This window comes from Mya arenaria, chromosome 8, assembly GCF_026914265.1.
Source record: "Mya arenaria isolate MELC-2E11 chromosome 8, ASM2691426v1".
Classification (NCBI taxonomy): Eukaryota; Metazoa; Mollusca; class Bivalvia; order Myida; family Myidae; genus Mya; species Mya arenaria.
In genome coordinates, this window is record NC_069129.1 from 47,048,993 (window position 1) to 47,060,471 (window position 11,479).

Below are 11,479 nucleotides of genomic sequence, written 5' to 3' on the forward strand. Positions count from 1 at the left end.
GGATATCAAATTTAAAGGATCACTCCTTTTAATTTGGAGTTGAGTATGTCAATGGTCACGGTCACGGTGACCTCAGACAAAAAAAGCCTGTCCGATTGATAAGTGCATTTTGCTTGGTCATACATTCCTCAAACTTGGTAGAGAGGTTGGTTTTGATCAGAAGATGACCATATTGATTGTGATGTCAGTAGCTCAAAATTCTACGTCATGCTGAATTTGCTCACATAAAGCCTTACGATTGATAACTAGAGTATGCTTGGCCCTACGGTCCTCAAACTTGGAAGGGAGGCTGGTAAGACCCCTGTTGGCTTTGAGGTCAGTAGGTCAAATGTCACGGTCTTGGTGACTTGGAGACAAAAAGCTTGTCCGATTGATAATTTGGGTGTGCATTGGTCCTATTGTCCTCATAATTGGTAGGGTGGTAAGTCATGATCAGCAAATGACCTCTATTGATTTTAGGTCAGTAGAATAAATGTCAGTCTTGTTTACCTTAAAGGCATAATTTAAGGAATGTTTGGCATGATAATCCCCTGCTGTGCATCTTCTGCTAATTGCACTGGTGTCACAATCGGGGCCAATTTACTGTATGTTGGTTCATTGGCTTAGGACTATTTGAGGTCTAATATTATTATAAAACCTCCATAACTGCACAGCTCGATACTCAGATTGGAGATCTGGTAGGAAGGCACCAGGCAATTAGACATAGAGGTTGTGTACTATCCACCGATTTAGGGGGGGGGGGTCACTTGAAGAAGGCTTAAACTAGGCCTTTAAACACAGGAACCTGTCCGATGATTGATAACAAGTGTATGCCTACAGTCCTCAAACTTTGCAGTGAGGTCACGGTCGCAGTGATCTTGAACACAAAGCATTTCAGATTGATTGATTGAGTATGCTTTGGGATATCGTTGTCAAACGTGAAAGGGAGGTTGGTCAAAGTTCAGGACCACAGTGACCTTGAACACGAAATCATTGACTGATCTACAGCTATACCTTTTATCCTCAAACCTGTAGTGATGTTGGTCATATCCTTAAATTAACACACAGACATCCAATGTAAAATGACAAATTGGCTGTTAATAGAGGGGTGGGTGGAGGGCATACGTGTTTTACAGACATCTCTTGTGCTCTAAAAATGGTTGTCCATCCGACAAGACCAAATCGGGGGCATTTGTCACCTGACTGTGACATCTCCTGTTTAGCAAGAGTTAAGACCCTTGCATTAGTGAAAATTAATTTGAAAGTATTTTGTCAAATATAACGCCAACTATATTACACCTACACTCATGAAACTTCATGGAAATAGAATATTGGCCGACATAGGCTGAGGTACACCTTCCATTTAATTCGCATTTTACTGCTTACTTCCTCAACTCGACATGTCACAATATTGTAGGTATCCATGCGGCGTGCTGGGCGGGCTTAAAACATGCAGACAGACCGTCACATTTTCATGTCAAGTGCTATTGTTGTCAACTAAATGTAATATTATCATCCGTCTTGAGAGGCAATTAGATGCCAAGCAAAGTATGCAATGAGTGAAAATTGCTGATAGGAATTATCAACTCTCCTTCATCAGGCATTTAAACCCAGGGCTTCCTCAAACACTCGACCTCATAAGAAATCTGCACCAGCATAGCCTGCCTTTTGTGGAGTTTTCCTAGTGTACATTTGAGGCAACAGTTAACAAGACTCTGACGAGCGAACAGTAACATCGATAGATGAAGACTTTCAGATAACTTGAGCGAGCGTCAGAATGCACTTGAAAATTTTGTTTGTGAAATCGAATAAGCTTTTTCTAAACTGACCAATCTAGCTCTTTGATTCAAACTAAATAATATATGATACATCGAGTCAGAAATACTCAACCTAAAAAGTTATCGTGCGGTTGATAAGGTGACACCCATTGTCTAAATAACTTTAAGGATTAGAGGGATTCGTTCATGTGCTGGCACGAAAACTAATTTTCCCGGTTATGAATCTGAAAACACTTATATCATAATTAGTTTACCCTTCGATTTCGAAATTGCAAAAAAACCTGGTTGTTGAAAGAACCAACCTCACACTGGTACAGTCAAGAAAACCATAGAAAACCAGATCTTTATCCACTAACCCACAGGGACTCATTCTTAGCCAATGTATATTTAAACTTTTATTGAACACATAGGTAGCACCACGTTATCATATCAATCAACCAATCACACTACAGCTTTTTGTTAAATCCCGTTAGTACCGCATTTCAAAATTGTGGACTTCAAAGATAATATTTGAGCATATATCAACACATTGTGATTGGTTAAAGCAGTTAGTATCTTAGTTTAAACATTCCTAATGATTTACCGCACTTTATTTCGTAATAAATAGTGTATGTTTAAGGTATCCCATCCCTATGTACATATTTTGGGGTTACAGCTAAAGTGTTATGAGAAGGCTGCTGTACCCTGTCCTTGGTAGAGCCATCAGCGCTCATCGAGCCTTCTGCCCATAGTACTTCAATTAAACATCTTCCTAGCATTTTCTGTAAACTTACAGAGTGTTCAAGTCCTTTACAGCCCGATACAATGTATAAGGAGTAGTTCCTAGTAGCACCTAGAAGTTTCTAGTAGCTCTTAGCAGCTCTTAATAGCCTTTTATCGTCGGCAATCCCGGTACTCTCTTTGGCTACACTTCATACATACTGTGGGAAAGTTTACTGACAAAATTCCGTTTTAATGACTATGCATGAGGCAGGGGGGGGGGGGGGGCATCTTTTCTTCCAATGAAATCGCATGTTACAATTAAATACTCTTCAATAACCCTGTATTGTCAGTTGTCTTCGCAGGCGAGTGGTCTAAGTGCTGTTTAGATATGTGTTGAGTGATCTGGCGGACCGAGCTCATGTCGAGCTTTCGCCTGAATGATTTTTTACGGGAAAAATAGTAAGAGTGTATGTGCATATTCCCGCACTGCGGAACCAATTAAACCGCCTCATTAATTATTCATGATTTCAAGATTTTCTGGCAAAAAACGCCTATGGTACACAACGAAGCATGACGCAGTTGATGATACAGTTTATTTAAGTTCCCTATAAAATGGTGTGTTTTTGGCCCACGAATCTCACAACATAGACACATTCGGGAGCTTTACAAATTGGCATATTAAAGCCATATTTGGATCAAAGGTGTTCATGCAAAATGGCAAGGCCATACTTTTGAATAAGTGCCTTACTGTGGAACAAATGCCTTACTGTGAGACAAAGGTGCTGATGCAAAATGGCAAGGCCTTACTGTGGAACAAATGCCTTACTGTGGTACAAAGGTGCTGATGCAAAATGGCAAGTCCTTACTGTGGAACAAATGCCTTACTGTGGTACAAAGGTGCTGATGCAAAATGGCAAGGCCTTACTGTGGAACAAATGCCTTACTGTGGGACAAATGCCTTACTGTGGAACAAATGCCTAATTGTGGGACAAAAGTGTACTTGCATAACAGCATGGCCTTACTGTGGAACAAAGGTGTACCTGTATAACAGCATGGCCTTACTGCGGAACAAAGGTGTACCTGTATAACAGCATGACCTTACTGCGGAACAAAGGTGTACCTGTATAACAGCATGGCCTTACTGCGGAACAAAGGTGTACCTGTATAACAGCATGGCCTTACTGCGGAACAAAGGTGTACCTGTATAACAGCATGGCCTTACTGCGGAACAAAGGTGTACATGTATAACAGCATGGCCTTACTGCGGAACAAAGGTGTACATGCATAACAGCATGGCCTTACTGCGGAACAAAGGTATTCATGCATAACAGCATGGCCTTACTGCGGAACAAATGTATTCATGCATAACAGCATGGCCTTACTGCGGAACAAAGGTGTACATGCATAACAGCATGGCCTTACTGCGGAACAAAGGTGTACATGCATAACAGCATGGCCTTACTGCGGAACAAAGGTGTACATGCATAACAGCATGGCCTTACTGCGGAACAAAGGTGTACATGCATAACAGCATGGCCTTACTGCGGAACAAAGGTGTTCATGCATAACAGCATGGCCTTACTGCGGAACAAAGGTGTTCATGCATAACAGCATGGCCTTATTGCGGAACAAAGGTGTACATGCATAACAGCATGGCCTTACTGCGGAACAAAGGTGTACATGCATAACAGCATGGCCTTACTGCGGAACAAAGGTGTACATGCATAACAGCATGGCCTTACTGCGGAACAAAGGTGTACATGCATAACAGCATGGCCTTACTGCGGAACAAAGGTGTACATGCATAACAGCATGGCCTTACTGCGGAACAAAGGTATTCATGCATAACAGCATGGCCTTACTGCGGAACAAAGGTGTACATGCATAACAGCATGGCCTTACTGCGGAACAAAGGTGTACATGCATAACAGCATGGCCTTACTGCGGAACAAAGGTGTACATGCATAACAGCATGGCCTTACTGCGGAACAAAGGTGTACATGCATAACAGCATGGCCTTACTGCGGAACAAAGGTGTACATGCATAACAGCATGGCCTTACTGCGGAACAAAGGTATTCATGCATAACAGCATGACCTTACTGAGACACAATGGTGTACATGTAAGTGCAATGAGTGTACGACACAATTTCGTAAGGTACAAAAGATAAAACAAAATCAAATCAATGTTAAGAGAATGTCACAAATAAAATAGAGTTTTTGCTTGCAAAATCAAACAAACATTGCCGTACCTAACATATAAAGACAAAAGTATTTAAATAGATAGTATAGCTACTCAGAAATGTCAATATAACGCCACATGCCCGTAGTTCATACCGGTATGAGTAACTTAGCACAGGGGTTCTTAAGTTCAGGATTAATCATGAAATCAGGATCGAGAGCGTTTAACTTCAGACTCTTGTAAAATATTTAAAAAAATGTTTAACGCTCGGATATTTGCATCCAACACAGTAGGGAGTAGCTTGAAATGAATATCAATAACTTTTGAAACCATTTCAAAAGGGTCTAAGACCCTTTACCTTGCTTAGGCATGAATCCCTCATATTCAAACGGACCCCTGCAATTCATTTCCGAATTGTTTGAATCCCTGTTAATACTACATTGGGTCGATTGTACCGAACGTTGTTAAAGTTAACAACGACGTTAACGTCAGCGTTGTTAACCTTAAAATATTTACTGCTTTGGAAGTTTTAAGAATACACTTCCGGTCCCAATTTCTCGAAACTTCTTATAAATATCTTATGACAGGATTAAGCTAATCTCACTATTTTTGTTGCTCTATAAAATGCGTATTATCTAATTTTTAAAGAGATTTTAGAAATTATGTAGGAATATTCTAAATAATAATGACAATAAAATGTTTTTATTTATCAAAATCCATTTTTAGTATGTATTTAGGCTAATTGAAATAAGCGACTTAAGCCTGTTAAGCTTAAGTAGTTTCGAGAAATCGGGGCCAGATCTGCATTATTCCTAGCAAGGCTGTTTCATCTGTACAATGTATTTCTTTTATTTAAAAATATGTTAGCACATGATCAAATAGTTGACGTTTCAAAGTTAACTACGATCTCGTTCTGAATAACCTGCTCCGTCTCTCTCTGTTTTAAAGCGAAGTCACAGTTTACTTTCAAGGTGCATTCTCTTTGTCATTAGCACATCTTAAACCTTTCCTTTGATACAATGACACTTAATAGTCGATTACTTGACACCCCTAAGTATTTTGGAGTTTGTAAAGTATCTTCATCATTTTCATATGAACGCAGCGTTATATTCAAAGTTTGAGGACAGCAATATGACTTTGATACTAATATGAAAGCGGTAATAAGTGTTCTTAGCTTTGTGCGTGTTCTGCGTCATGCCTCCGTAAATAGGATCACCGGACAGATCTAGAAAAGCTCAGAAATCCAAAAATCCAATAAGTGATTAAGTCGATTATAACCGCCAATTTTCCATGAAGAAACGAAAACACCCACCAAATTTCAATTCAGTCATTTTTTTTTTTTTTTTTTTATAGAAGCTCGCACATGCCCACTAGCTAGTATAGAGGTGTTCGATCGGCATTTTGCGCCGAATACTAAGAAAGTTATCATTTTATTTTTTGTCCTATAAACGATAAGTCGGCGACGTGCTGCGCCATGCCTGCCGACTTATTTGTTTAAAAGACTAATAATAAACACTATATGTTACTCGTTTATAACCAGAGGGGCTTCTGTTATCATGTATGCGATGCAACAGTAATTATTGTTTATTTTAATTACGTTCGTTAATGTCTTAAACATAATTTACATTTGGTTACGTTACAATTAAATCATTAATTCATTTAATAGATGTTTCAAAAGTCTTCCAGCTTAAGTAATAGGTGTTTCTTTATAAGTTTCTAAATTGATTATATAAAGTTGCGTTACTAACTGTATCCATTTTTTTCTGTTTAATCTTTAAATTGGAGGAATTTTCTCAATTTTATTGATATTTGATATTGGAGAGGGACAATAAGACATCCTGGTTTATTGAAACGAACTTTTTAACGATCCTGATCAATATAGCGATATCATTGTTATCATTTAAGGTTTTATTACTTTAACATTAGTTCAAATCCATGCATGTTCTTTCATGTTGGGTTTTAAGTTTTATATCTGTAAGGGACTTTCCCTGCAATAAAACAAGGGTTGTTATGATTAGATTAGATACATTTAAAGGGACAGAGTATATGTTGTTGCAAACATATACATGTATATATTAATTTTAATGGATTAACTCGTTTACCTCATATGACGTTAATAATGATAGCAACAAATAACAACATTTGATTTGTGTAAGAAAATAATAAATAATATCCCTTATAAATGGGATTTTTCAATTAACACCCCAGTTGATTAAGCGCCAACATATCGCTCTTATCTTTTGCATCTGTATACAAATCATATTCTTCTTTTTATCTTCTTTTTATCATAAGAAACAAATGAGTTAAACATAATAATGCAGGCGCGTACGCAGCTTTTGGCCAATTTAGGATTACGCAGATTTATGACGGACAGCTTATAATTCCTTTTACCCCCTAACCCCCACCCTCCAGCCCCTTTGGTTTTTATTTCAAATTCGGGGGTTTGGTATGACAAAACCAGTCAAAATTACATTACATTACACACTTGCGTACAGTCAGCTACGCGCCTGATAGTGTATTAAAATAAAAACAGTTTCATCAACGTATATTATGCCCCTTTAAACTCATGATAACATTTTTATATTCTTTATTCTAAGTTTGCTAAGATTTAACTATGGCTGTGGTTGAACAAACAAATAGATTATTTATTTTAACGTGCTATCTCTCCCGTTTTTTTCAACATTGATTTTTTTTACAATTTAAGTAAAGTTAATACTTTTTTTTGTTAAAAAACCCAACATATGACGTCATGAATACATTTGTATGCAAAAACAAGCACTTTACATACATTAGTTGTCAACATAATTTTTGTCCAATGAGAAGGCAGTATTATTCAAATTTGCCAATAAATGTATTTCAGTAAATGTGCAGTCCGCCGTTATTGATTTAAATCAGGTGAATCGATAGATATAAACAGTGGGTGGGTAGATAACACAATAGTTGGTAGACCACACAATCAAGTTAAAGATGAACTCTTACTCCCAAATAAGAATTACCACAATTAATAAAACTGTTCCAATTTACCGAAAAGGATGAATAAATGTCGAACACAATGGTTCTTGTGAAGGATACTGTGTTAAATTTGAAAGAAAGGTGCAGAAAACATGGTATTTACACCTTGTTAGACGATAGTAGATAACAGTAAATCTTTTAGCACTCACCAAACATTTTTTTTTGCGTTTACAGCTATTAAACACACGGTTACAGTCTTGTTATCAGTAATTAATATTTTCGTTAAATGCAGTATTTAGTAAGTAGTTAAAGGTTTATCACTCAAAAAATATTTTTGTTATACATGTGTATGTATTGATTTTAAATAAGTCACTTTAAAGGTTGTTAATATGTACATACTAACAACCGTTAACCATTACATTGCACATATTTTGTCATCTTAAGGCCACCATATCATTACCTTTATCATGATAACACGATGACTTTCATTTATTCAGTGTTTGCTAAATGCGATAAACGCCTGTTTAAATGTGTAATTATACCTGGGAAGAATTATTTTCCTTATTCAAAACAGTTTGAATTTATATAAAAAACATGTTCACAAATTTGAATCCGGAAGATTATACCGGTATTCGATGTGAAATATTAAGTGTACTAAACGTTAAAGCGAACTCAGACAGTCATAGTTTTCTTAACTTGAAATTGACAAGTGTTTGAAGCAAAATACGGAAGTGAAATCGTCTCTATTTATAAAGGATACTTGATAAACTCTCTTGATAGCTGACCGTGCTAGGCGGGTTTAAAGACCAAACGTTTAATGTAATGGATATGGACGAAAACGGGCTATTTTTATTTTCCAATTTTCGAACAGAATTAGTGCACTCTTAGACCTGATGAGGTTTTAGCAAGAAACGTGTCCGCGTGTAACATAAACAATCATCGCACTCTTATGACGAAACCTCCGGACCAATCATCGTGCCGCATATAAAGTCTTGGATTTCAAGTAGAGCTTTATTTTCACCAAAGATTGTCAGCAGCAACTGCGGATTTGGTCTTAGACGGAGCATCGCGCTTCCTTGGACATAGAAAGTAAACTAATTACATCTATATAATGACATAGTTTACGAACATCGGGACTTGTAAATAAATGTGATTTTCCAAGGATTTCGTCGACAAAAAAGCAACGTGCTCATTTGAAAAAAGTAAAACGAATACATCGGATAACAGATTCGTCTAATAATAATAATCATTGTGATCTGGTTTCGTTGACATAGCAGCAGTACGTTCCTTTGGACAAAGTACATCTGGCGACAGATCTCAACCACGTGAAAATCGAGGCTTGCAACCAATTGGACCAGGTTTCGTCGAAATTGCAGCACTGTGCTCATTTGGATGTAAATATTTTCTGATTATATCTGATGGACTTGAACTTGCTTGCAGTTAATGTACAGTGTGTTCATTTTCGACGTAGGAACTTGAAACTAGTGCGATTAATGTAATTTTGCAGTGAATGTGCATCAACATAAAGAAATAATAGGACGATTCATTCTTTCGGGACTGATCAAATAAGCAGTATTGAAAGTGCGTTGCACTGTGTGTTTTTTTCAAGTACGTGCACTTTAAACATGTATTAACAGTCTGGAATGAATCCAGCTATACGTATATCGAAAACCATTTAAGAATACGGTATAAAAAAGTATTACGTGTGAGTGTTTTGTACTTTATATCTGTTCTAAATAAGAAACCTTGGTCAAACTATCATGACATATGTCAACGAACTCAGCTCGTGAGAAAATATATTCAACAAACACGGACTTTGATATGACTCTCTTCCGTTTATGATTTTAACGGTGTAATGGACGTCAAACACTTCAGTCTAGTATTGATTGTTCAGATAATGACCTAAAGTACCGTGTTATAAATATTTCCCCAAACAAAACAACATACCAGTGTCGGGGAGTAAGGACAAGATGGAGACTTCAAACTTATCAAACTCGTGGAACTATTCAGCGGACGATGAGCTTTTACGGAGCCTTACGAGGGAGCGATTCGCATTGTCGATTCCAGTATTGTGTTTTATTTGTTTATTAATGCTCGTTGGATTAATCGGTAACTTCCTAGTGATATGTACATACGTAAAACGCGTGTCTAAATCTTCAACAAACATGTTTATATTTTGCTTGGCAACCTTTGACCTTATTAACTGCACCATAGCGTTGCCACTGGAGATCTACAATCTCGTGAACCCGTTCACCAACGAACACCGCTTTATTTGCAGCTTTCATAGGTTTTTCGGCTTCTCCGCCGATCTGTCGTCTGGTTTTATAATCGTCTGCATCTCTTTTGACCGATATCTGCGAATTGCCCGTCCCCACCAAGGTCTCAGTGTCAAGGGGGCGAAAATCGCGGTTCTTGCGACGTGCATTGCATCAATAGCTATCTCATCTCTGTCAATATTCGTGTTTGGAACAAAAGTAGTCACGTTTGAGAAATATCCGAACATTCACGGTCATAGGTGTGGAATTTCGGATAGCATAAAGGACACTGTGTGGCCTCTTTTCTTCAACATAATGATTTTAATATCATTCGTCGTTGGAGTTATAATTCTTTTGACAGTGTACATATTGCTGGGAATTAAAGTTCGACGTTGGAGCAGAGGTCGCAAATCTAAACAAAATCGCGTCGTGCGTTCCTCGGAGTATTTTCAAACAGCTATTATTTCGGACGATACCGGAAGCCCGGATTCTCCGGAACCAAGATTTTCTGAAACATTCACATTTGTACCCGCCAGACCTGTTCCTAACGCGGAAGAAAATAAGAGCGGCTTTAGCGATGGCGAGGCGGCAGAAGCTAAGAATGACTCGTCCTTCAAAAGGCCAGTGTATGTGAGAGAACTGTCACGATCTTTAGATAAGAATCAGTTCTGCAAAATAGATGACGGTGCCTCCGTACCGTTCCATAACAACGGAATGCAGACACTTCCGGTACGGAAGCCGCGGAGGGCGACATCGAACGTCGGTAGGAAGACGTCCATGCCGAGCCTACAAGAGCTGAAAAGGCGCATGAAAATCAGTCGGACAACGGTCATGTTTATTTCTGCAACAATCGCCTTCGTTGTCAGTCACTTACCATACGCTGCCATAACAATTGTGGAGACGGTCAATCAAGACTTTACAAAACATATGTCTCATGTGGGATACTCGCTGTTTCTGTTCGCTAAGTATTCGTTTGTCGTCAGTTACGCTGTCAATCCGATCATTTACAGCTTCATGAACGCAAAATATCGCCGGGAGTGCAAATTACTTCTCGTCGAAATTTCAAAGGCGATCAAGTGCCATACAAGGAGATTGTACTTTCCATAAAATTGTTTTTGGTATCTTTTTTTTATTGATCCTTTATTGTGTTTTTTTATATTTATTAAGTTTTATGCTGCACTCTCAAAGATTGACCAATTTAACAACTTTTTATTTTATTTTTTGTTTTTGAATGAATCAATTTTTGGCGTAAATATCTGAAAAACAGTGATATATAATACTTGTAACATAATGTCAGAGGTTTTTTTTAACATTTACGTTCGAAAATGTCTAAAAGCGTTACTTACGCTTTAAAAAAGGAGTTTTTGGCATAAAACATCAATTTTCGAACGTAATTATAAAAAAAAACAGCGATCTGATCTTTTGACAGCAATCTTATATCACTGGTTTCAAGACATGTACGCATAAGATGGTTCATTCCAAGACAATAAAAAGTGGTCAAAATGGTCCATATGTGAGTGCAGCCTTAATACAATGTAGTTTACAATTCTGCAGAATACTTTTGCATGTCCACTACTCCGCATTGTTTCTGAAGTTTCCCATTTGATGCATAATAAAGTTAGAACACTTTGA

At 37.7% G+C, this 11,479-nt stretch overlaps 1 protein-coding gene across 1 annotated transcript; it reads left to right on the top strand.

Annotated features, from left to right (window-relative positions):
• Positions 1 to 8,336: 8,336 nt before the first annotated feature.
• LOC128243183 (alpha-2A adrenergic receptor-like) lies at positions 8,337 to 11,479 on the top strand. Its single transcript, XM_052960783.1, has one exon. It carries the CDS (start codon positions 9,563 to 9,565, stop codon positions 10,952 to 10,954), a length of 1,392 nt encoding a protein of 463 aa, XP_052816743.1. The 5' UTR covers positions 8,337 to 9,562; the 3' UTR covers positions 10,955 to 11,479.